The sequence below is a fragment of the Ananas comosus genome, linkage group 2 (assembly GCF_001540865.1).
Source record: "Ananas comosus cultivar F153 linkage group 2, ASM154086v1, whole genome shotgun sequence".
Taxonomy (NCBI): domain Eukaryota; kingdom Viridiplantae; phylum Streptophyta; class Magnoliopsida; order Poales; family Bromeliaceae; genus Ananas; species Ananas comosus.
The window spans coordinates 1,553,383-1,580,250 of NC_033622.1; the positions used below are offsets into that span (position 1 = coordinate 1,553,383).

General features: G+C 36.1%; 4 protein-coding genes across 8 annotated transcripts; all 4 read right to left on the reverse strand.

The window, feature by feature from the left end:
* Window positions 271-10,732, reverse strand: LOC109726798 (probable folate-biopterin transporter 6). Of its 5 annotated transcripts, XM_020256605.1 has the most exons (6): window positions 7,122-7,226; window positions 4,504-4,972; window positions 3,512-3,771; window positions 2,909-3,007; window positions 2,171-2,341; window positions 271-955 (listed from the first exon to the last, which is right to left on the reverse strand). In XM_020256605.1, the coding sequence occupies exons 2-6, from the start codon at window positions 4,925-4,927 to the stop codon at window positions 368-370; spliced, it is 1,542 nt and encodes a 513-aa protein (XP_020112194.1). In that variant the 5' UTR covers window positions 4,928-4,972; window positions 7,122-7,226; the 3' UTR covers window positions 271-367. The 5 variants fall into 5 exon arrangements, 1 of the variants encoding a protein (XP_020112194.1); XR_002220616.1 differs by lacking the exons at window positions 271-955; window positions 2,171-2,341; window positions 2,909-3,007; window positions 4,504-4,972 and adding an exon at window positions 10,620-10,732 and having other exon boundaries at window positions 3,636-3,771; window positions 7,122-10,099; XR_002220619.1 differs by lacking the exons at window positions 271-955; window positions 2,171-2,341; window positions 2,909-3,007; window positions 3,512-3,771 and adding an exon at window positions 10,620-10,732 and having other exon boundaries at window positions 4,776-4,972; window positions 7,122-10,099.
* Window positions 15,262-18,589, reverse strand: LOC109723653 (tRNA (adenine(58)-N(1))-methyltransferase catalytic subunit TRMT61A). Its single transcript, XM_020252084.1, has 4 exons — window positions 18,460-18,589; window positions 16,930-17,427; window positions 15,848-16,092; window positions 15,262-15,766 (listed from the first exon to the last, which is right to left on the reverse strand). Exons 2-4 carry the CDS (start codon window positions 17,379-17,381, stop codon window positions 15,492-15,494), a joined length of 972 nt encoding a protein of 323 aa, XP_020107673.1. The 5' UTR covers window positions 17,382-17,427; window positions 18,460-18,589; the 3' UTR covers window positions 15,262-15,491.
* LOC109706607 (myosin-binding protein 3) lies at window positions 19,375-22,312 on the reverse strand. Its single transcript, XM_020227550.1, has 3 exons — window positions 22,037-22,312; window positions 20,018-21,329; window positions 19,375-19,688 (listed from the first exon to the last, which is right to left on the reverse strand). The coding sequence occupies exons 2-3, from the start codon at window positions 21,257-21,259 to the stop codon at window positions 19,665-19,667; spliced, it is 1,266 nt and encodes a 421-aa protein (XP_020083139.1). The 5' UTR covers window positions 21,260-21,329; window positions 22,037-22,312; the 3' UTR covers window positions 19,375-19,664.
* Window positions 23,114-25,980, reverse strand: LOC109723469 (calcineurin subunit B-like). The gene is made up of 6 exons (XM_020251843.1): window positions 25,754-25,980; window positions 25,342-25,466; window positions 24,903-24,999; window positions 24,704-24,813; window positions 24,039-24,113; window positions 23,114-23,445 (listed from the first exon to the last, which is right to left on the reverse strand). The coding sequence occupies exons 1-6, from the start codon at window positions 25,821-25,823 to the stop codon at window positions 23,395-23,397; spliced, it is 528 nt and encodes a 175-aa protein (XP_020107432.1). The 5' UTR covers window positions 25,824-25,980; the 3' UTR covers window positions 23,114-23,394.

Sequence of the window (26,868 nt, forward strand, 5' to 3'; positions counted from 1 at the left end):
TATTTTAACAACTCAATTCGTTCATATTTGCCTCGTTTAATAAATGAGCAAACACTAGCAGCCCCCAACTTGTTCGTGTTCGGCTCGTTGACAGTTCTAGTACAAACAAGACGTCGAGATTTAGAATCTGTTTCACTATAAATATCATCTTTCATTACTTTTTTTTTCGTGTAAAATGTAATAAACGGTTGAGACTGAATTTTCATTATTATTTTGTTAGTGCATCCTTCGTTTAAAGCCACTGATCTTTTATAAATTGATAAAAAAAAATAAAAATAAAAAATTGAAGCACTCTAAAAATTTTGAAATGTTCAACATATAATCTCCAATAATCACTTAAAACTCTTTTCTTTTCTTTTCTTTCCCTTTACCCCCTCTCACTAAACTTTGCAAGCTCCAAACTCTCCTCCTCATCCTGGCTGCTTCCAGAAGATTCTAGAATATCAGGTGGAAGCAGAACATCAGTTTGATCAGCCCTGGGCACAAGAAAGATCAAGCACAAAGCTGAGAGCCTCAACAAGTTCCTCATCAACACCACTAGCCACAAATTCCGAAAATCGGTTCGCGTAACGCGAAAGGCGCGGAGAGCAACTCCTCCCCCCATCTTCGACGATAAAAAGCCGAGACTATCGATACACGTCAAGAGCGCGAAGAACGTGCCCTCGATACCCGGAGGGCACAGCTTCGTGCTCAAGACGTTCATCGGCATCCACCGAATGCGAGTTATGATATGAGAGCAGGACTCTTCGAGTATCACGAAGAAATAGTCGGGGATTCCTAACTTTCGGTTCCAGCGGAGTACGAAAATGAGGTCGAGGAAACCGGAGACGGCGTAGAGGAGCTGAGCATAGAAGAGGAGACTCCGAAACGAGAAATTCTTGAGGATCTTGTGGTAGATGAGGACCCCTACCATCGACGCCACCGCGCCGATCGCGTAGATTATTCCAATGAATTCCTACATGAAGAGACAAGTTTCGGTTATCACACGAATGGCACGTGAGCGGGAACATACCATACGTCAAATGTTATAGTAAGAGACACAATCGAACTCATAGTCTCGCGAATAGTGAAGAATTAGGACCGACTCTGATACCATATTACTAAAAGATTGCTTCAGGAGTTAGGAAACAATACAGAAACTATCTAAATTCTAAGCCTTTCTTTTAAATTTTCAATTAATATGAATACGATCTAACCCTTACTTTAGAAAATATGTCAAACATGAAATTTTTCTAAGGTAAAAACAAAAAAGGCTAAATTATAAAAAACCCCCTTGTCAAAACTCGATTTTTCACTCTCTCCCCCTATCATTTAAAAACCTGCACTTTGCCCCTTTGTAAAATGAAAAATGTTCACAGGGGGTACGGTGTGAACTGTGATGATAAAATGACCATTTTGCCTCTCACCATTTTGTCCCTCACCTAGAGATGTCAACGGGTCGGATTCAGGGCGGATTTTTAAAAACCCGAACCCGAATCTGACTCCAAACCCGAGACCCGAACCCGAACCCGAACCCAACGGATTTTAAAAATCCATATCCAAATCCGAACCCGACCAAAAATCCGAAACCCGAACCCGAACCCGAACCCGAAAATTTGAACCCGAAACAATTATTTCTTTTTTTAATATTTCAAAATATATTATATTAAATTTAAATTTTTAAAATACAAATTCAAATATAACATCAAATTTATATATATATATATATATAAATACAAAATAAATTCGGGTTCGGGTCGGGTTCGGGTTCGGGTTCGGATCGGGTACAATCAAAATCCATATCTGAATCCATATCCGTCGGGTTTTTATTTTTTATATCCATATCCAAATCCATATCCATATCTATCGGATATATCCGTTTCATTCGGGTTCGGGTTCGGGTTCGGATAAAATTTCGGATATCCATACCCATTGACATCCCTACCCTCACCATGTTCACAAGAGAGAAGGCTGAGGATATTTTTGGCATAAAAAATATATATAACAATATTTTATAAACGGAACCCTAACGGATTACTAACGGCAGGGGGCGAAATGAATATTTTTTATTTTACAAGGGGACAAAATGTAGGTTTTTAAATGACAGGAAGAAAAAGTGAAAAATCAGGTTTTGACAGGAGAATTTTATGTAATTTAGCCCCCCCAAAAAAAAAAAGAAAAAACGCCTTACTTGAGAAAATGCAGGGCCAACGGTTTGATCAGTGTACCAATAGAACTGTCCCTCGTGTGTGTTGATGCTGAGGGCTAAAGAGAGATACATGTATAAGGTCGGTTTCCACACTGCTGGATACGCTATCGTCTTTCCTGTACCCTTCACCGCCGCGCTCACCTTCGCCCATATCTATACACCATTTCAACACTTAATTATTAGGGAAAACTTCAAAAACCCCCTATGTGGTTTTCAACTTTCTCACTTTAGTACCCTGTGGTTTAACGCGTATCAATTTGCCCCCCTGTGGTTTTGTTTTTATTTTTTCTATAGCTTTTTTTCTTAATATTTCGTTAAATTATATGCAAAAAAACATTAGATATCCATCTAGATTTACCGAATAATTACTTTAGTACCCTTTAATTTTAATTTTGTTACTGATTTGAGAAAAAAAATAATAAAATTGATAAAAAAAAGAGAAAAACGAAACCACAGGGGGGGTTTTTGAAGTTATCCCTAATTATTATTATACTGCATTATTACCGATACTTCTCTGGTGACAGTTTCCACCACAATTTTACAGATAGGATCTAAATTTTTTTTTAAAATTTTTAGACCTTGAAACAAGGTAAAGTGGATGGTTTTGGGCAAATATATTTTCAAATTAGTCCTTAAGAATAACTATTTGGGAAGGACCAATTTATTGATTTGTCACAAAATAAGGGCAAAATAAAAAAAAGTAGTAACATAATTAAGTACCTTTTGTTTCTCAGGGAGTTGACTTGTTTTCTGCTCATATATGACAAATCCAACCAAAACCAATAGCAATGCAGGCATTGCCATAAGCCCCAATGCTCCCTTCATATTCATACACAAAAAATTATGTTAATTATTTATTTATCTCTAAGTTAAAAAAAAACCATAAATTTAATAAAATAATTATTTTTAAAAAAAATTAGGTTAGGATTTTAGCGATAAAAACGTATAAAACTTATCTGAATTATGAATCATTTTGATTTGATTATCTGATACTTTAAAATTTTGATTTTACTATCCAATCTTTTAATTTGTTTGATTTGAATCCGTCGATAGCACTTTCACTTCAAAATTTGAATAAATCGCTTGTATTTACTTATTTAGTTAGCATATTTTATATAATTCTTGCAGTTGTAAATTCGGTAAAGTAAAAAGTTTGATTTTTAAGCCAAAGTGCCGTTAACTGATTGAAATCAAACAAACTGAAAGATTTAGCAGTAGAATCAAAATTTTGAAAGGTTAGGTAGTCAAATTTCAAATGATCTATGATTCAGATAAGTTTTGTACGTTTTTATCTCTCAGAGAAAAAACAGTTATTTTACTGACTTGAGGGCCGAGCTTGTGGACGAAGACGCCGCTAGCGCAGAATCCGGCGAGCGCGCCGACGGAGGAGGTGAACATGGAGAGGCTCTGCATGTCCGGCGCGAGGGACGGCTTCTCAATGCTGTTCCTCGCGATGCACGCGTCAATAGTCACGAGCCCGATGGCGACGCTCGCCATCATGCCGACGAGGCAGAGGAGCGCGAGCACCACCGGAAGGCCGGTCGCCGACAAGACCACCACGGTAGAGGTGACTCCGACAATGCCTATTTCAAAAATCAAGTTTTATGAAAGTTATATTTAGTTCCGGAACAAATCGAGAAGGAAAGTTATCTTTACTATTCTGCCAAACACTATAAAGAAGAGACTAAATTAACTATTCTAGTATTATTAAGAATAATCCCGAAATAATCATTATCTAATTGTGTATCGTTTTCTCAATAATTACTCCACTAGTTTCAATATATTTTAGTACCAATTTGATAAGCTTAATTATAGTTTACTTCGATCGAAAACCTCTTAAGGGATCAGCAATATATAGCGACAATATTAGAGATTTCGAGAAACAACGGAATATATATTGTGGGACTTTTTGTGAAAATGTTTAAATCAAATCAGATGCGGTACCATTTACGGAATTTCCATTCAAATCTCAAGCTAATTATCGTATTTATATTTTTTTTTTTAAAAAAGAAATTATTGAAGACCGTCGCCAATCTCTCCGTCCGTGCTGCTTTAAAATTCGTGCATTTTGCTTGATTGATGAGGTAGATCGAACGAAAATCTACCATTCGATTAAACGCACGGATTTTAAAGCAGGGTGGACGGGGATCCGATGGTCTGGATTATCCCTGGTTATTATTATTATTATTATTATTATTATTATGATTAATTTTGTTATCCGAATAAAAATTTATTCGGGTAGGTTTGTAATACAAGACGATCCCCAAACGTGAGACTGTTCCATTCATCTCCAAAATTACTTTTTCGTTATTTACCTGCTATGATAAAATACGGCCGGCGGCGGTAGCCGCGGACAGGGACGGCGTCGGTGAGGATGCCCCAGACTGGCTTCAGGATCCAGGGGATGTAGTACAGCCCCAGGAAGACCTGCACGGCGGCCGGCTGCATCTTGCGCGCGTCCTTCCAGTAGTAGTCGGACGCGACGTGGAAGACGGCGTCGCCGAACCCCTTGCTCACGCCGTACACGAGCGCCACCCCCAGCACGAAGCTCGGGCTCAGCTCCCGGCACAGCATCCCGACCCACCCAAGCGGCTCCGCCGCCAGGCCTGCTATCTTCTGCCAAATGCATAACTTCTGCTTCTCAACACTCACCTCAATCGTCGACGGCTCTGCAGATTCAGACGCAGAGCCGTCGACGAGGCTCTTGGTTTCTGAGGAGCAGGTGTTCTCCATCTCCATTTTTTAACAGGGGTTTTGAACTTTGGAATTTGAAGTGTAAAACGTCTACAACTTCACGTGGGAACACAATAATGTGGGATTATTATAGTAATCCAAGAACGTTGTAGTTCATATTTTTATACATATTAATATGATATCATACTAGTGAATGTGACACAATTTATTAATTATCACGCTTAACATACACCAACAAGAGAGTGGTAATATATGAAATAATTTTTGAAGCTACAGGGGATAATCTATTCAAATACCGTATTATACTGTTATTAGAGAATAATATTTTTAATATATTATACTCAATACTCAGATTCAAGACACGAGCTTAAACTAAATGAAAGAAAATTTGAAAAAAGAGTCTCGTGAGATCAACTAAAAATTTCTACTGCTCTAATATCATCTGAAAACAACTATAAATATCATTAGATACATCTGATAGAAAATAATTTTAAAATATATAGCATTAATTATTATTACTTTACTATTACTATTATATATTTATTTATGTATATTTATTTGTTTATTTATTAGTATTAATATAGTGTGAGATTCAATTGTAAGAGGCTGTACCTGAGGAAGAGGTGGCCTGGGGGAGGCCATTAATGAGGGTTTAAGAACTTTGAATAATATAACTAATAAATATATATATATATATATATATACAAGTTGTTAAGGGAACCACATTATTATATGGAAAATATGTATGAAGACCCCCTCAAGTATAGGGAATTTTGATGCTGCACCTCAACTTCAACTTTTTGATTGAGATCCATTAAAGACATTTTCGGAATAATTTGAATATTTCAGTTGAAAATTTTGTTAAAAATTAATCATCAATTACCACAGTTTTATTTGCGAAAAGTGGATTGAAATTGTCAAATTGATGAATTTGCCGATAAATTCAATGGAATTCTGAATGTTTTTGACTAAAATTTCTCAATTTCTAAAAATTGAAAGTTAAAAGAGGGGTCTTTATCAAAAAGTTCAAAGCCGAGAGGGCCATCGCGAAATGACCTATAGTTTGAGGGGGTTCCATACAATTTTGGGAACAAATTAATCTCATGTAGAAATCATTCACTAGTCGACAAAGGGGGGTTAAACAAAAAACTACACACATATCTGAGGGCAATTACTTATACACCCCTAAAAAATTTATAAATATTTAATTTACCCCTCTTAGAAGACTAATATTAAAATACTCTTTTAACATTCTAACTTATTTCAAATATATCCCTGCAGTTAAATTCTAAAAATAGTCGTTATCTCTGTAAATTTACTATTTTTTCCTGTTTGTTCTTAAGATAGGGACAAAAAAAATATTTTAAATTTTTGCTTTTTCAAATATACTCTTCTACCATCACCAACTTTTCTTATTTACCCGACTTAACATGTATTAACAGCGGGATTACTTTTGAATAACAGAGAAATATTCGAAAAGTAGGGATATATAAGATATTTCAGAAGTTTTGAACAGTATATTAGATATTATCCCTAAAAAAATGAAAAAAAAAATTACGCAGAAACCCCTAGCCTCTGCTTTTCTTGCAAGTTACACCCCTTTTGTTCTATTCCTTGCACAATCAGATGGAAATGTCTACACTATGAGAAGCCAAAAAGTCACTTGTGTTGCAAATAGAAAAGAAAATTTCTGTAGGAAGCTCCTCAGAGAAGATAATATGAGGAGAGCTCGAATGCCGTTAATCCGATGCAGTACTTCCAATTCAATCCTTACGAACTCTGTACATAATCTTCTGTAAAGAGATTGTTGTATACTTTTCGTTCGACGATTATGAGACATCGAACTAACGAGTAAGATTGCATCGAAATTCGAAAACGGTTAGGATCCAAACTGAAACTACAGTAAAAGGTTGTATACTAGTCCAGGACAAAACTACAGTTGCAGTTCTCGGAAGTAGCAGGTGAAATAAGATGACCAGATAATTAGAATCTTTCTTTGAGTGGCGAAAGTGTTCGGATTCATATGAAGATGCCCAACTAAATGGATTCGAGGAATCGTTTCGTGTTGTTAGCAGCGAAGGATAGAGAAAACATATCTAGTAAATACAGATGTACAATTAGACTATCAAACATCAACGGTCGATCGCTTCATCCCGAACAAAAAAAATTGAAAAAGTAAAACTCGCAGTATGAAACTATATTATTAAGTAAAACTCACAGTTTGATCAGAGAATCACACCTGGATTATGAGGGGACTGGAAAACAGGAGAGCTTCTGCAATCTCCTCGAATGGTGCTCTTTTACTTATTCGAACTCGTGTAATCGTTCTGCGACAGCGTTTTCAGCTGGGGCACCCCATCTGCCTCATCCAGAGAGACCACTTAACAGCTTCTAGAAAATTCTCATTCCTTTGGAGAGCAGTGATGAGGTTACTGTAAGTCGCCCGATCAGGGTTTATCTTTCTACGTCTCATTTCCTGCACTATTTTAACCGCCTCTTCAGCCATTCCAGCGATCCCATACGCCTTTATCAGCGTATTGTAGCCATACAAATCGGGTTCGAGACCGCGCTGCTTAAGTTCCTTAAGCACACCGGCGACCTCTTCGATCCAACCCTTTTTCCCGTAGATATTAATTATAATGTTATACGTGTAGTGGTCGGAATCGCATTTTGCTTCCTTCATCTTTCTCAATACTTCATTGAACTCCTCGAGTTGGTCTGCTTTTCCGTACGCATCCAGCATGCAGTTGTATGCCTCGAGTGAAATGCTGTAACCGGCACTCTGCATTCTTCGAACTAACAATCGCATGCTCTTGAATTTTCTGCTTTGCCCGTAAGCTGCTATGATGGTATTATATGAAATAACATCGGCCAAACCCAGCTTGCGAGCCATCCAAAACACCTTATTAGCTTTTCTGAAAAGCCCGGCTTTTCCATATACATCGAGCATTACGTTAAAAGTGATTGTGTTAGCCGAATACCCACGCTGAATCATCTCATCGAAAAGCCTCGACAACTCATCCACGGGTAAGGCGCGCCCGCAACAGTTTATCACACAGTTATACATGGCCTCGTCAAAGTCGACTCCGACCTTAAGTATCCAATAATAGACATTCGCCAACTTCTCCAGCATTCCACGCCTTTGATAAGTCCGTAGCATGTCGCGAAAAAGATAAGTATCCGGAATGATGTCTTTTTGCTTCTCCATCGCGTCCAAAACTGAACAAGCTCTTTCGAAAAGCTCGGCTTTGATGTACATCCTCACGACAATACTGTATGCGATCATGTCGAATGTGGAGCCCGAAGCTTTTAGTTTAAAGTAAAGATTCTCGGCATCCGTGAATCTCTCCATGGCACTGAAAATGTCGATCATAGAGCATGCGATGTGTAGATTTGGGTTCATCTCAGATTTTGGCATTTGATTGTATATCTTAAGAGCATCCTCGTACCGACCCGACTCCTTGCAAGAACATATCAAAAGATGGTATAAATTGTCTTCATAGTTGGGATCCTCCCACTTCTTATCACGTAAAACTCGTAGAGCTTCATCCAACAAGGAATTTTTAACATACGCCGTGACTAAAATAGAGCACGACGTAGGATCGATTAGAATATTCTCGTAAAAAGAAGCTTCTAGAATAGGAAGGAGCTTCTCCATCCTTCCAACCCTTTCGTATGCCCGAAGAAGGGTACTAATCATGGACGAAAACTGACATTTCGATGCTCTCATATCCTTAATAGTTTGAACTACACCTTCTTCATCCCCATGCCTCGCTTGTAGATTAATTATCGTGGAGAAATTGGACGAGCTTGGATGAAACCCTAATCTCTTGAGTTCCTCGTAATAAAACATTGCCTCCTTATAGTTGTCCGCCCTACCAAAACCCTCTATCATGGATCTGTAAGTTGTTTCGTCAGGTACTAAGCCGATACACTCAAGTTGTTGAAATATACTTTTCGCAGCATTCGCATTAGATATCTTTCCGTACCCAGTAATCAAGGTGTTGTACGCAACAATATTTGGGGAAATTCTAGCCTCAATCATCGATTTTAGAATGGCTTCGGCCTCTTCGAGTTTACCTTGTTGGCTATAAGCGTTAAGCTGAACCAACCAATTCTCCAAATTCGGAATCACTTCGTCCCTTCTCATTAGATTGATGATCTCCTCCGACTTCGCGTACAAGCCCGAACGTGTGTATATGGTGATCATCGAAGAGTACGCATTTACGCACTTCAATTTGTAGCTTCTCATAAGAGAAAAAGTGTACTCGGCTTGAGAAAGATCGCTGCTTTTCTGATAGAGATTCATGAGCATGCCGATTGTAGAAACATTAGGCTCGACGCCTCTTTCTAACATCGAGTTAAACCACTTTGTTCCCCAGTCGACGTTGCCTCTTTTCGCACACACATATATTAGCGGGTTAAACACTTGAATGTCGACTTCGCACTCTGAGAGCGAAACCATTTCTTGAATCAATGACTCAGCTCTACACCACTCCTCCCTCCTCGCCAATGCTCTAAGGGCTAGACGATACGCGTCGGCATTTCTCGTAAGTTTTCCATTACTCTTCATCCGCTCGAAGAAATCAAGTGTTTTCTCATCGCTGATTTTCGCGAGATGCTTTAGAACAGAATTACACATTTCCACGCCAGAATTAGGGCCAATAGCAGATAAAGCAACTTTTTGTCTCGCCGGCTTCTGAATACCCACGACTCGGTTCCATACATTCCTTTTCTTCTTTCTACACACATTATCTCTACGACTCGTGACGAGATTCGGCAAACGCGCATTACTAACACGAGTTGTGTGAGATTTATCAGATAGTTCGGATACTGATCGGGAATCGCCGTCGTGCTTTGAACTGTGAACTTTAATGTGACTCAACCTAACCTTCGGATTAAATTTCGAACTACTAATGCCAGAAACATATGAAAACTCGCCACTTCTAACATCAAACAAAAACCCGCGACATTTTACATTTCCTCTTGCTTCCTTCTTCCAATCTACAACACGTCCGACGCTAATCGGCGATACCTGCGAACTAAAACCGACCAAATCCGCTCCGGAGAGCAAAGAATTTCGCAAAAAATTGCATCTTTTGCACTCAAAAATATCCTGTGGGGTAGGAAATTTCAAAGAACCCATTCTATCTAAACACCCATCTCAAAATTTTGTGAATAATAAGAGCTTCAGGGAAAAGCTGATTGCAGTGGAAGCTGAAACAAAAACATTATTCAAAATTTAAGTGTAGTTCAAAAAAAAAAAAGAAAAAGAAAAAGAAAATCAACAAATTATTCAAGATTAAAGTGAAATTGGACGATTTTGATGGGCGATTTTGAAATGGCACCCCTTTAACATCTGATTTTTTTTTTCTTAAATTAAGTGATTTTAGCCACATAAATTGGGAATTTTACAAAATTTATCAATGATTCCATCAAATTCAATGGTTTTAATCACTTTTTTAACAAAGAACCCTAGAAAAATTAATTGCTAACCGAAAATATAACCAGTAAACATAGCAAAAATCTTCGATTTAACCAACTAGAATAGCTCAAAAAAGAAAATAAATAAATAAATAAATGGCCTACATTTGAGCGATTATTCTCTACACATTTTTACCATTATTTTCGCTCAAAAATCCCTCTTTGATCTAGAGTAAGAATCTAATAGGGACCTAGAATTATATGTAAAAAGTAAGTTTAAAAAAAAAAGGAAAAAAAAGGGTTTTGGATTCACCTTGTGCTTCTTAGTTGGGAAGAAGCTGCTTTGGTGATATTGGAGATGAGAGTAGGAGAAGCCACAGTGCTTTTTGAAGAAGCGCTTTTTATAGGGAAGAGGATGGCCAACAATTTGGGCTTTTTTTTTCTTTTTTTTTTTTTTGGGGTAAACTTCATATACCATTTCGGTAGTTTTGCACTTTCTCACTTTAATATTCTGTGGTTTAAAGTGTATCAAGTTAGCCCCTGTAGTTTCGTACTTTCTCACTTTAGTACCCTGTGATTTAAAGTGTATCAAGTTAGCCCCTGTAGTTTTACACTTTCTCACTTTAGTACCCTGTGGTTTAAAGTATATCAAGTTAGTATCTTATGGTTTCATTTTTTCTCTTTTTATTATCCATTTCACTAATTTTTTTCGTTAAATCAGTGACAAAGTTAAAATTAAAGGATGCTAAAGTGAATATTCGATAAATCTAGATAGGGTATCTGAAGTTTTTTGTATATAATTTAACGAAATATTAACGGAGGAAAAAAAAAATCAGTAACAAAGTTAAAACTAAGGGGTACTAAAGTAAATATTCGATAAATCTAGGTAGATATTTGAAGTTTTTTTGTATATTAACGGAGACGAAAAAAAAAAAATGAAACCACATGCTACTAAATTGATGCACTTTAAACCACGGAGTACTAAAGTGAGAAAATGTAAAACCACGTGGTACTGAATTGATACACTTTAACTATAATGTATTAAAGTGAAAAATTATGAAACCACAAGGGTGGTATTTAAAGTTTTTCTTTTTTTTTAAATGTGGAAATGGATTAAGAATTTGAGGCCACTACAACCATACGTCGAGGGATGTAAATGGATTCGGGCTCTCCTTTAGATCCGTTTCGTATAAAATAGTAAATAAAATTAAAAATAAAAAAAATTATAATTCAAATTGAATTTGTTTCGATCTGCCAAGTAAATGAAAAAAGAGATTCGAGACATTTTCTTTCTTTGATTCGTTCTGATGTGTAAAAAAATTTTGTCGAAAATTAGCTCTTGTCACGATCCAAATCCGCCTTATCTGATAAGACACGGCATAGAAGGTGGAAAACCGCTCTCGCCCTAGATCCGTCCCGTTTGCATCCATAATACCCAAAAAAAAAAAAAAATTATGTTATCCATTTTGTTCATTAAAAAAGGGTAATTTTCTATATACCCATGACTACTATTCTACTTTTTTATTTATGCTTTATTTTTTAGAAAACCCTCTAAATATTTAAATCTTTGGAATAAACCCTCAAGTGCAAAGGTATATTTGAAGAAAATTGATACTTTTCGGGAATAAATTTGAAAATGAAAAAAGTAATTTTGAAAATTAGGGTTAAATTAAATATTTTTTAAGTTTTGAAAAGTACATTAGATATTATCCCTTTTCAAAAATAAAATCAGCTAAAATGTGAAGCAATTGAGCTTCAAATTTGAAGCCTCAGACATCGACCATTAAGTTCTCAGCCAACCGCGTAAATACGGCCAGTCAACTCTGAACGTTTTGATTGCGACTAGCTTAATATTTTATTTTTCCAAAATTAAATTATTTTAGTTAGTTTAGTTGAAAATTTAATTAAAATTTATGATTATATTATTTATTAGTTATTAATTATTTGAGTTTCATTCGCTAGAAAATGATTGAATTTGTTAATTATTTTAACTTTATTTAACAAAAAGTAAAAAATTCTGCGGTCCAATGTAAATATAATAGAAAATGTTTCTCGTACACCCCAGAAGAGAGTGTAGATTTTACACCGGCAATCTTAGAGTTGATAAAAATCAAATTTATTTTTAATAAAATTCAAAAATATTGATGTAACAAAAATGACCCTAAAATGAAGTTGGTGTAAGATATACATCCTACCTTAGAGTGTATCTGTAGTATTGCTCAAATATAATATAGTTTTGAATATTTATATATAAAATCGTAAGTTGGATTGAAATTCCTTCGGCCTCCGTTTGGATGTCAAAATAATATACGAGGAATTTTAGTATGACTGTAAATAAAGAGTTTTATTTTTGCTTCTTCAATTATTTTGCTATTATGATTTGGTAGAATAGTATATTTTTACCTACGACTGAATTATCCTATTTTTTTAAAAAAATAACTTAAAATTCAAATATTATATTTCATTCTAAATATTTAAAAGCACTTCTTATCAATCAAATATACATTTGAGAAAATAAAAGGATGTATCGAATAAAATATTCATATATCCAAACAGGAGCTTAGTTTTTATTTAACTTTGTTAAGCATACATTTCCCATATTAAAAGTTCTTAATCACCAATTAAAAATTTTTCTATCGTATGTATCTCTTCTTCAGAACCATCATTCTCTGTTAACAGATTTCATTTTACGCGACGCATAGAACGAAGTAGGGCTCAAAAGACACTTCTCATAATTTAAATTGCACTGTTTAAAAGGAACAATAAAAATATCTCTAATAATTGAATAAATTAATGCAATTTCCTCTTACTCATAAATATTAAACAATAAGATACTTTATTAGCAAATCCAAGATTCACACCATAACAACACCTTTATTCATTCAACCATCACCATAGCACAACCAATTAACATAATTCATAACATGCGCATACACACACATGTAATCAACAAGCTCCTTCTTAATCCCCTAAAAAAACCAAAAAAAAAACAAAAACAAGAAAAGAATCACAAATTCACAACCAAAAACACACAAAAAAATAAAATTAGAATGCATTCACGAAAATCGCGAACTACGGGTTGAGTGTGGTGTTGACAGCTCCAGAAATATTGGTAACGTTAAACGTGTCGACACTAAGCCATCCAGAAATATCAGTAGAGTTTTCGAACACAGAAATATTAGTAAAGTTTGTATCAATTCTTGCAGAATTGGCTTCGAGCAACATGGAGAAGAGAAGCAATGCAACGACGGTGAGAGCGACGACGACGGTCGCCTTCGAGGCCATGGTTAGCTCAAATATTCCCTCCTTGATCTCTAGCTAAGTGAGATCAATGTAGGTTTATGAGAGCAAATGATCAAAATGTCATTTGAGGCTCTATTTATAAAGTTCATAAGAAAAGTTTTATGTTTAATTTCTTGATTTATTTTAAAGTGTTAAGAGAGTGTCATGCACGTTTATCAAACTAAATAAATAAATTATTTATATTTCTAAGAGGAGCTAAAAGCCTAACATGGGTATTGTATGCTTTTAAGTTCAATATTTTAGGTAACATATTTTTTTGGATATATCATCATAATATGAAAGCTAGTTGCATAGGGTGCATCGTGTGCATAATTAATAACATATATACTCTGTATATTCTAAGATAGATACAAAACAAAATTATTTTCATAGAACAAAAAAATTTATCATTTAATAAAAAATTTAAATTTCGTAAATCAAACATGCTCTTAAAAGTATAATAAGTATCTAAGTAAGTTATTTGATTGTACTGCATAATTTATACACAGAATAGAAAATATGTTGGATTAAATGCCACATCTTTTAATTTTATGGAGGCAAAATAAAATTTTTTAAAGAGACAATGGGTGAAGTGCGAAAACAGATAATTCTAAATGTCCCCTCGCTTATCTTAAGAAATACAAATTTTAATATGTGTTACATATTAGAATATCTCAAACATTGAACATGGAGGAAACTATAGTAAACAATGAAATAAATAAATAAATAAATAAATAAATAAATAAATAAAAAGGCAAGGAGCACGAGGCCACATTTTATAAGAAACCGATTAGTTGGTGATTGATCAAAAATAATAAAAAAAATTATGGCATAGGAGGACACAGAGAATGAGAGTAATTTATATGAAAATAATTATAAATTAATTATATTCAACTTCTTATTCTCTTATCCACATAGTATTGTAAATTATTTAGCTATAAATTAATTAGTCACATGCTTTTTGAACGAGTAATGATCTCCATGACTCCATGCTATAAAAACTATTCTCTGATGAATTTGTTGAGTCAGATTTTAAATATAATATCTAGGCTAAATTACAGAAAACCTCCTGTAATAACCCGCTTTTTCACTTTCCCCTCCTGACATTTAAAAACCTACACTTTGCTCTCTTATAAAATAAAAAATGTGCACTTTCCCTAATTTTTTGGAATAAGATTAGATTCAATTAAAGTCAAATTTTTCATATCAACTTGAAATATGACTTTACATAATCCAACATTATCAATATAGAAATTTAATAGCTAGAATTAGCTTTCATTTTCTTTTAATAATAAAAAACAAATATGATTTAAAGAGTAGTGGAAGAATAAGTATAATATTAAAGAGGAAAAAATAAAAATCAAGGAGAGAGAGAAATGATTATCTCTGGGAGAATACAAAAACCAAAAAAAACACTTACAAGTGATGAATCATTAAATATTTGTAATTTATTTTAGCTACTTTACCAGTTGATAAGAAGTTTCACAGAGACCTTTTTTTTTTTTTTTTTTGTTCCCAGCAAAATAAGTAACTCTATGCATTGCACAAAATTACCAAAATATATAGTAGATACTTTTGCTAAAGTTGTTTCGCATTTTGCTTAAGGACATTAAGTTTTGCATAATTGATAAATTAAAAAAACAAAAAAAAAAAGAGCAACAGTTTAGGCTACATATTCTCAATTATTTTGTTGATAAAAAATTGCATCAATTGTTGTGCAAGCATCAGCCATAATACAGTGCTTACGGATTTTAACCAATAAAATCCACCCCTGAATCTTCTAAACTAGGGTTTAGTTTGATACGCGGAAAACGAAAATCTTTGGAACACAATCCATTCCACAACCCTTGAGAAAAGAAGATGAAATTGGTGTGCAATTCAAACCACTATTGTCGAATATCGGCTACTCGGTTTTCGCATTTTGATCCTCCCGCAAACCGAGCCTCGCGAATGTCAAGTAACCGGTGTGTCCCCTCGCAGTGGCGCATGGCTTTGCCGTGACAGAAGAGCTTCTCTCCGCGCTACAAGGGTTCAACCCGGTCGACGAGCATTGCCGCCTCTTTTGAGGCGGCGGCCCAATGGCAGCACCCTCTTCTTCTTCTTCTTCGACTGTGGTATCCGCTCGTTTGCTCTCGCGGACTTCGTAGGTTCGTAGAAGAACCTCGAATGTCCGAATATCTGCACATGAGGAGTGAATAAGCCTTGGTGCAGCATGCATTGCGAAAGAGTTCGTCGACGGTGATGTCGAAAGGGACTAACCGGTGAAGTTCGACCGAAGAGTCGAGCAGGTGCGCTGCACTTGCTCGACGCACGGGGAAAACGAGCACAACACTCCGTCTTGCTTCAACATTCTTACGGCGGATGGTATCGCCAACCACGGTTGCGGGAGGTCGAGGAACGCAGCATCAATCGATCCGCTGTGCTCTGCCGGAAATCCCTCCCCTTGAATGTCTCTAACATTGACGGTGATCAAACCACTTAAACCATTTCTCTCGAAATCTTCCCTGTTGAAACGGGACGTAAATTTTAAGCAACAAAATAGTATCTAAATGAGGAACAAGTTCCCAAGAGCAATTAGAGAATGTCGACACAATATGTATCGTACAGCAAGATAGTATCAGAAGAATCGGTTCTTTACAATTAGCAACAATGCAACCATTTGACTAGCTTCCGCGCCAGCTGCAGTAACCTCTGGAAGAGTCTAGAGCTTCTAGAATGGCGGAAACTGGAATAAGTTTTTGATCCTCGAAAGCTTATAAGCTCCAATCTGGAGCGTTTACTTCTGCTGCAGATTGAAGCTGTTCAGGAAAATTTTAATGCACAAATTGTTAACTTCTCTTCTACTAACATTACTCCAAACAGTAGCAACAAGACTGCTGGCCATTTTTGCAGCAATATGTGAGATAAACATGGGAATATAGCATTTAAGATGCAAATTGTGGGGCTTCTTACATTAAATCCTGGTATTTATACCAAGGATGTACGATGCCGGTGACAAATTGGTGAGATACTTCCTTATCACATGCCCAATCTCTCCTTCCCACCCCCCACGCCGCCTTATTTTCTTCAATTTGATGTGATTGGGTATTTTTCACAACCAATTTTGAGAAAGAAATAGTTTTAATATCAAAAAGAAATTAACTACACAAACTCGCATTCATGCGTGTTATCAGAAATCCTCCTTCTCTATGACATTTGGATCTTTAACAAATGAATAATGATTCCCTTCAATCATAATATTCAAGACATATTACTAGTAATCTCACAAATCATGCATTGCAGGTAATTTAAAAGATATCAGAACAGAATCGATCATAGATTGCAGATAATTTATGACTTACCTAGCTGACGCCGCCCTCTGCTCATGAAAATCAAATGTGAATACATGGCCAGAAGGTGCCACAGCTCGAGCAAGAGACGTAGTAAGAGAACCGCTTCCGGTGCCAGACTCGAGAACTACACAGCCAGGGACAATTTCCAGGTAGGAAATCACAAAGCTGATATCCGCAATGTATAATATCTGGGTCCTATGACTAAGCACAAGTGTCCATAACTCAGGGGTCGGGGCAAGGAGATACACGAACCCGCCCTTGCTGCTGAGCACCTTGGACCCAAATGGCTTTCCAATCCAGTCGGAATGCTTAAAGACTCCGAACCGGTTTTGGAGTTCGGAACCGCTACGTACTTTGACTGCCTTCATGATGTCATGCCTTTCGTAAACTATAACCAAGTCTCCGTCACAGATTTGCCGTTGGAATGAGATCTTCTTCGACGAATCAAGCGGCACCATCATCACTTTAGTTTATAACATCCAAAGTGTATATAACTATATATAATGCCTACAAGGAAACAGAAATCCAAAAAATTAGGCTTTGTTGTTTGTATTATTCGCCTCAAAAGAAAAAGCTCTAATTTAAAGCCCCATGTGACTACAGTTAAATTTCATTTTTTTCCGCTCACAGTCTATGTAATATTATGCTCTAATGAATGAGAAATCGTTTGCAAACCCTATAACTACAGGTTCTGTTTAGCAAAAAATAACAAAAATTTAGCTAGTAATTTCCATTTTGCTTCCTCGTACTTCAACCAATTAACTGCATAAAACTTGAGGAAAAGTAAAAGCAAGAAACCACTGATGTGATTATGATGAGAAAACCGATACTGTTTCCTCAAACAGCACTTTGCAAAAGCTTTGCCCAAGCAATAACACAAGCGCAAACACGATAAGCTACAAGAACAATACGAGAACTTAATTACGAAGCTCCACTTCCCAACTTGAATAATTAATCTTTTAATAGCATAAAACTTGAGGAAAAAACAAAAGCCGAAAAAACACTGATTTGATTACGACGAGAAAACCGATACGGTTCTTCAAACAGCAATTTGCAAAAGCTTCGCCGGAGCAGTAATAACGCAAGTGCAAACAGGACAAGCTACAAGAACATTAATTCCGAGACCACACAAAGCGTAAGTATCAGGACAACACAAGATCTTAATTACAGTGAAGCTCCACTTCTCAACTTGAATAATTCATCTTTTTTAGTGCTTATATTGCTCATCAAACTTGCTTCATTCCCCTAAAACCATCAACTTTAATCCTACTACTTTCCAAAGAAGAGGCCCTTATTGATTAACATTACATCCTAGTTCCTTCCTAAAACATGCTTCGATTAAGCTAACACACATCGTTTCTCTCTTATAATGCGAATTATTGCTCATGCTAAAATCCAAATTCCTCCTTTTTTTTCCTCGGATGAACCCATGCCATTCTCTCCGGTTAACAGGGGTTAGATTATTACCTCCGCCGCCGCCACAAGCAGGGCGGTGACAAGAAGAGAGAGAGAGAGAGAGAGAGAGAGAGAGAGCTTTACCTCCTCCTCGGCGTCAGCGCCGAGGCGGCGGCGGCGGCGGCGGCGGCGGGGGAGGAGGAGGAGGATTAGGGTTTCGGCGTGGAACACGAGAAGAGTGGGAGAAAGAGTTGGGGGTGAGTTACAGTGTAAAGTATTCTTATATTTCGAAATATTTAGTAGTTTATTAGAGTTTTAAACTTAAATTTTAGTCAAATTAATAGCAAAATCAACGTAAATATCCATTTTTTTTCACTCTTCCTTTTTAACTTTCAAAAATCTATATTTTACTCCCTTAAAATTCTAAAAAATATCTTCATAGGGGTACGGCTTTAATGAAGAGAGCAAAATAACCAAATTATCCCTTTTTTTATAAAAAAAATAATTTTTTAATATATTTTTGTTATTTTAAAGAATATTTTCCGTATAAATTATAAGAAATAGACGAAATAGTGATAGAACCCTGACTGAGAGGGGCTAAATGTAACAACTTGAAATATTAAGGGGGTAAAATGTAGGTTTTTAAAAATTTGGAAGGAAAAGTAGAAAAAGGTATTTATAAGAGGATTTTCTATAATTTAGCCTTAAATTTTTAAAATTTAAAATGATTTTAGCAAATTTTGATGGGATATTGAATTAAATTTGACCCAATTTGCCCATATCGAGTCCTATTAGTAGTAGGATTTTACTTGACCATAATCAAATCCAAATTCGAATTGGTGTAAAAAAATGACTCATATTTCTTACAGAATGACTAAGCTTATCGCGAAGATGTTATAATACATCAGTACAGAGGGATATTTCATGATTCATGAACTTACACAATTTGCCAATCTAAATTCAACTATTATCGACAAAATTTTCGTCAGAAGCATAAAATAGCAGTAATAATTTGCTGATGCATTCAAATAACACATCAAATCCTTCGAAGAAACAGTATTCGTCGAATAGGAGGCAGTATATAAGATCAGTACAGTAACTATTGAGGTTCTTCAAATCTCAGAACAAGTTCACAGTAAGAACACAATTTCACAAATTCAACAACATAAACATGCTCCTTTTTCTTTATTTTTTATACCAAAAGGCTATATATATAAATATATATATAAACAGTATATTTCTCCTTTATTATTTATACAAATTTCTGCTTCGACACGTCGATTATTCGTTGCGATCATCTTCAGAACCTGAGCCGATAATGCCTTGCGATTATTCCGACGCAGTAGAAACTATATGGAGAAAGATAGAACGGCCTGTCGGTCAGAATAGCAAGGTTAGGGCAATCAGAATTTAACAAAAATTTCTGCGACAAACTTCGACATATCAAGCAGAATCTGCAAATGTGTTTGCTCTTCATAACTCTTTAATGATTTGAACATTTTCTCTTTTGCAGATACATTATTCAGTCCGTGAAGTTTGTTCAGCATAACAATTAAGCTTCGAGGACGCATTCTAAATTGGGATCAAACTTGGCGCCTAAATCGTTCAAATCAAAAACTTTTAAGAATCAAATCGCGCGACTAGAAATGTTATGAATTTAAAATTTAATCAAAATGAAAACAAAAATTAGTTAGATATTTACCTCCATGATGGACACTACTGTGGGATCATCCTGTGGGAGGAACTTTTGCGAGTTCGATCTTTTTATGTGTGATTCTAACATGTTGAGCTGCTCACAAATCTCCTTCAGCAATTTCAGTTGCTCCTTACTTTTCTCAGAATCGTCTTTTCGCGTACTCTTCTCATCCTCGAGTTGCTTCATCTGTTTCTTGATTTGTTCTAAGTTCGCCTGCGACGTCGAGCTCCTGTTGTTCTCCGAAAAAGCACCCTTAATTGGCGAACATAGTTTGAACTCTTGGAGCAAGTGTTTCCATTTCTCAGACTCGGAAATATCGCTTCGATTGTGTCTAGTCATGAGTGCCTTGTTCAGTCGCTGATCATCGGTTACTTCAGACTTGAAATTAGATCCTTTCGCGTCCTTCCTGTGAACATCAATTTTGTTGCGACAGTCGCAATTTTCCGATACTTCAAATATGTCGTGGACGAAGGTCGAATGGACCGAGTTCTCATTCGATTCGGCTTCACCGCTAGCCTTCATTCCGACGATCGAATCGTGTAACACCTCGTGGCTCAATGCCGAGTACCACGAACACGACGACGAAGACTCCTGTCCCGAGCTTACGGGATGAATAGTCGAACTCGATTTAGCCTGCGCGAGTTTCGCGGTGTCTTCAATTGCAGATTCCTTCTTAATCTGGTCTCCAATTTCTTTTTCACTACATTTTTCGGTGAGTTGGTTTGCATACTCGTCGAGCTTCTTCTGCATCGACTGCGGCAGCGAACCGTTCTCATCCATTCCGTCCATGTCACGGAAAAACTTATCGAAATGAAGCGAAGGCAAAGAGTTCCTTCTGACCGAAAGGCTATGTCGGTCGCTCGTATCGCTCGAATACTTCTCACCGTAAACTCTCTCATCTCCGATGTCGAGAACGGTGACACCGATGTTCGACAACTTGTGCTTGTACAGCTGAAGTTGGTTTCTGAGGAGCGAGATCTCGAGTTCTTTTTGCTGCATCACTTCTTCGAGGACCGTTAAGGATTCTTCGGCGTGACAAATCTTCTCCTCCGCCATTCGTTTGTATTGGCTCGCTTCCATTTTTTCCGCGGCTTTCTCTCTCTGAAGTCGTAAGATCATCGACAAGGCCTCGCTCGCTGCGGTCGCCGACGCGTCTCTCTCCTCCTCTAGATCCATGTACAGCTTCTTCATTATCATGTATTGGTTGCATAGTGCTTCTTTTAACTGCCCAACCTCGCCTTCCGCCATATCTAGAGAATTTGCTAAGGTTTGATTTTCAATGTTTTAGCCGAAAAAAGTGGTTCAGTTCCCCTCCAACCTGCGAGAAGTCACCGTAAATCTCGAAATAAAGATGATAATTAGAGCATATTGATCATACAATGCAGAGGATCATCTCCACAACATGATCTTGATGTAAATGCTCTCTTTCTCTTGTTTAAAGTACACCTCTTTTTTTTGTTTCTCCGAGACTCAATCGAGATCGAAGCAAATCAGGCGTGTTGAATATAAATCACTAAAAGTACCTTTCTCTGACAGTTTAAGTTCTTAGATACAAGTTATCATTTCACACGTTATCAAAATAAAAGATCTTAGGCTCGTTGAAACGTTTCAAATCTAACCCTGCAAACTCGTTATTTGCTTAAGCTTTTAGAGATAAACAGTTATTTTACGAAGCTCTAAAGATACGAAGAGATTAAAACCACTTGCAATTCCTCATCAAGCGGCAGCAAGCATGAAATTTATAACATATTTTTTTCCTTTTAAAATTCAGAACATAAAGTTATAATAAAAGGAGCCCAAAATGCTAAGATGATCAAAATTTCCCAATTCTTTTCATCAATCACAGCACCAAAAAATCAAATAAAAGTAAAAAAGATTACATTTTGTAACCCATTTTGTAACTCACCACAAAAAATAATCCAATGTTGGCCCATAGCAAGATCTTCTTACCAAAAGAACAAAAAAGAAAAAAAAATTGTGGAAAATTACCAAATTCATTTTGTAACTCATCAAAAGAAAACTCACCATATAATCTTTCTTTCCGTCGATCGCCGAAGCAAGGCGCGAAAACACGATTTTCTTTTTTACTTTTTTGTCTTATAATTTTCTTCAATTATAAGAAGGAAAAAAACAATGTTTAAGAAAGAGAGAGAGAGAGAAGTGAAGAGAAAAATTATTATTGATGGAGTTGACGATGGAGGAGGGGAACCAAAGTATTGCAAAAGAATCCAATGTTGGCCCCAAAATTAAACCCAAAAATGTTTCACCCTCCGTATAATCTCTCTCTCTCTCTCTCTCTCTCTCTCTCTCTCTCTCTCTTACTATTATTTTTTTCCTTTATTTTCGCTCTCCCTCTATTATTTGAGGAGAGAATTAAGCATTGGACTTGTTCCCTTTTCATAAAAAAGGGTATGAGTGTTATGTGTAGTCCAAATTTTTCTACGGCTAGTCCTCGCCAGGTTTTTCAAATGGCCGTTAACCTAACGGTCCTACAACGGCTAATGACGACACACGTGTGGGACCCACCTGTGTGGGACCCACGTGTCAGCCAAAGAATCACCATAGGTACAAACCTTATGATACAAATAATAATAATAATAATAATAATAATAGACCATTAGATTCCGTTTATACATTGCTTTGAGATTCGTGCGCCCTACACGATGAACTAAATTTGATGGAGAGGGCGGGTGTGAACCGTCAGATTGCATTGAGCTTATTTGATATATATATTAGTATTTATTGTAATCCACTAATTCACGCGCGCTAAAACCGTGATTTGAGTTGAGATAATACGAGCATTGATTACCCCAATCAAGGTCATCAACATTAAAAAGCCATCAAACACCATCTGTGTTGCTTTGAGATTCGTGCATTTCATGTGATGGACGGTTATTTTGACCCTCGCTCTCTAATCTGGATTCTGGGCCAAGCCCAGCCAGGATTAGGGTTGATAAATGATTATTATCGGGTGCAGAAAATAATAACGCAGTTATTACTTATTACTGAATTATTTACGAATTAGTAGTTCACATTAGTATGAAAATAATACATCAATTATTAAATGATTATTGGGCCAGGAAATTATAACAGGTCCATGAATTATCCAAGAATTCTAATGATATTAGAGACCAATTGTAATTGTAATTTTGTTTCATCATCAATAAAAGGAAAGCATGCAAAAATCTAAGATCATTTGGTACAGCAAATGTAACTGCTCACATCATAAACATAAACTAATTCAATTTTAAAAATGATCCAGTGATTTCCAAATGAAGAGGATAATATCTGGTGCATAATTTAAATGCGACGAATTTCTCCCCCAGGAGGGGAAAAATACTACTGGATGAATATGAGACGAAGAATCTACTTAAAGAAGCTTGCTAGTCGATTGGAACTTCGACCTCCATCTTCAGATCAGAGTTGCCGAGGATCTGCGAGAGAATTAGTGGTTAAACATCTGGTATCGACCGAGATTCGAAGTTTTGACTTCTATTTAAACATGTAGTTCTGAAAGTAGAAGAAGCAAGCTACTGTTCTGAGCACAAGGGACAGACGGACTGAATGTTTTTACCAACAGCGGTAGCAATGGCAGATTCTGGCGAAATTGAATCACGTAAATTGAAATTACCAAGAAATACATCGCATACAAATTAGTGCTCAGCCTTTAGATAAGTTTGCATAAAAGAAAGGACTGCGCGATAACCAAAAGTGTTCAGAAAATAAAGATTCACAAGTTATGCTCTTCTATTAGGCGATGCAAATTACCTATCGCGAAATGTTACTTTGGTAACATACCGTCGATCAAGTCATTTTATCACTGTGTTTAATTCAAAACTCTAGGATGACGTAGCAGCAGCTGATTTAGCTGTCACATCTTTTCCAATAGATGACAAGTCAATTACGTAGCAGCTGGACTTAAATCATATCAAACAGCATGGATTGCAATACAAATATCATACAGTTGATTTCAAGAACGATGCAGCATAGCCAAAACCTTTCAGGTGAGAAGACTCGGAGAAACTACCTTCATGAAGTCGGGCAGAGTTAGCGAGGAATCCGGTGTGTATCCAGCTTCTTCTAATACCCGTGTCAGAACCTCCTAAGAAGAAAAAGAAAATATTGGCATCTAGATACAAGACAAGAAACCATATAATTGTTAAATCCAAACACTCCTGTATCTACGGACTGAGTAAGCAGAGTACCAAATTAATAGATTAGGGACTAATAAAAAATTTGAAGCAAGCTTCATAAGAAGCGACGATGCTATTGAAGGACAAGAGTTAGAGAGGAAAAATCAAAAGGATCTTATAACGGTAAATCCATACTGACATCCTCTTTTTTTGCCACATGCAGATAGGAATATGGATATTAACCTGGAATCTTGGATTCTAGAGGTGAATCCATATTTAATTATGTATATAACATGTAAATGGATACGAATTGGATATAAGAATTATAAGATGGATGCAAAGTTCCTTGAACATTTCAATTGATGTTACTAAGCAGATATTAAACTATGGCACTATATAAAATGAGCAAGTTAGGAAAAAATGGTAAATATTTGATGTTCAGGCAATATCATATATTTTAGATTATCATATTTCGAATATGTGAATTATGGATCTAAGTTAGTACTTCAACGACTTCCATAAAACGTAAGACAAACCCATAAATTAGAACCCAACTAACCTGCCTTTGCTGCTCAGACATAAAGGAACCAGTCAAGTCCCGCAACACATTCAATACATCATCGAATGTAACCTTCCCATTGCAGTCCAAATCATAAACCTTAAATATAACTACAAAAATAGCATAACGAAATTAAGACAAGCCGAGAATACTGAATCGGGACGAGAAGGAATTGTCCTTAGAAACATGTATTTCCTACATTCAATCTTCTGCTGCAGACTCGTGCGAGAGCTAAATGCCGGTAAGAATGCAACGAACTCCTTGAAATTCAAACCATCCAGCATCCTCAACAGCCTCTGCCAAAGCAGTTAGCACCCGACAAATACTCAAAAAACTAGATAAAAAACTTCATATATTCCTTTGGGTATAGCCAGATTCTACACTCTAGCTCGTTTAAGATTTATTGATAACAATTTTATTAATCAATCCCATTGCACCTTATATTGCTTAGTCCTTATATACAGTGGTTACATGAGCTACATTGTCAGGTTTAAACAGCATTTTAATCAAACTCTCATTGCAACCAGAACAGCAACAAGGAGTGTCACAATTTGAACCACTGAGTAATAAAAGTGAAACATCAAGGCGTATCCAAAGTTTTTCCTATTCGAAGTAAAAAAAACAAGACCATGATAAACCTCAGCGAGAGGATTGACGGCGAATTCGGGCACCGACAAGAACTCATCTGCAGAGATGAATCCGCTGCCGCTCCGATCGAGCTGGCAAAATCTGTGGTAGAGCGAGACAATCTCTTGCTGCGAAACTAAAAAAAATTACAACTTTAATTCGTAAGCATCATACTTTTCTCAAAAGAAGGTCTAATACTTAGATCCAAGTCAGAACAATATATGATTAATGATCGGAAATAGATTCAAATTGGAGCTAACGTAGTAATGAGATGTCCAGGATCGAAGGGGGTAGGGAGGAGCTCAAAATTACAACTTTAATCGAAAAGTAGATCTAAAAATTATACTATCCAAATCGAAGAACTAGATGATTAAGAATCGGAAACAGGTTCTAATTAGATCGAATGGAGTAACGAGAGCTCACACGCGTGGTTGCAGTGCTCTTGGACCTCTTCAATGTCGTACTGAGTGAGCATCGAGGAGGTGTTCCCCATGGCGACGGAGATGACGCACCTGCGAGAGAAACGGGAAGAGGAGAGGCGAGCTTCGGAGTTAGATCGAAACCCTAATCATAACCCTAACCCTAATTTCGCCATTAACAGAGGTAAAGGGGGGAGGATCGGGGGATTACGCTTTTCTCGCAATGGTGCTCTCCGTGTAGTTACGAGGGAAATGGGAACGCCACTGAACCGGGTTCATGGGCCGGGTTAACCGGGTACGGGTCGGGCCAAGTTCGGCCCGATTCAAATGTGTAGGCCGGGTCCGAACCGGCCCAGAAGACTATAGGCTAAATTATAAAAAGCCCCTTGCATTTTAGCAACGTCTCAATTACCCCCCGTGTATTAAAAATTACATCAGTTTTCACCTTACACTTTATCATCATCTCAAATAGATCCAAAAAATTTAAAAAATTAATAAATTGGGCTGTAAAAATTTACTAAAATGAGTTGGCATATCACATTATTCGATATTTCTGACATATATCCAATCTACAACTCAAAAAGTATATAAAAAAATTTAAATAAAAGAGATCTCCTATTTTGCTAAGGCCATCGAATTTGATAGTTTATTAAGCAATTTATTCAATTTATATAATTTTATTGCATTATTTATTGATAATTTTATCTGTAAATTTATTTTAATAATAGTTTATAGCTGAATTCAATAATTATTCTAAATAAATAGCTTAACCTATTTGAGATAATGGAAACATATTGGGTAAAGTGAAAGGAGGCTTTTTATAATTTAGCCTAAATTATACATAAATTTATTTATTAAATATTTATATATTATATAATTTTTATTTTTTTTATACAAATATATATTAATATATCTTTTTAATATAAAAAAAGAATATTGTAGCCTAGTATGATTCCAACCAAGCAACTCGATTAATTGGGTAAAGATAATAAATATTAGGGAATATTTTTATATGCCCCTAGGTTTATCAAGTTTTATTTTGGTGTTATGTGATTTTATTTTTATTTTACTGTAAAAATCTACTATTGTTTTGGTTACTAATTTACTATAATTTTCAAA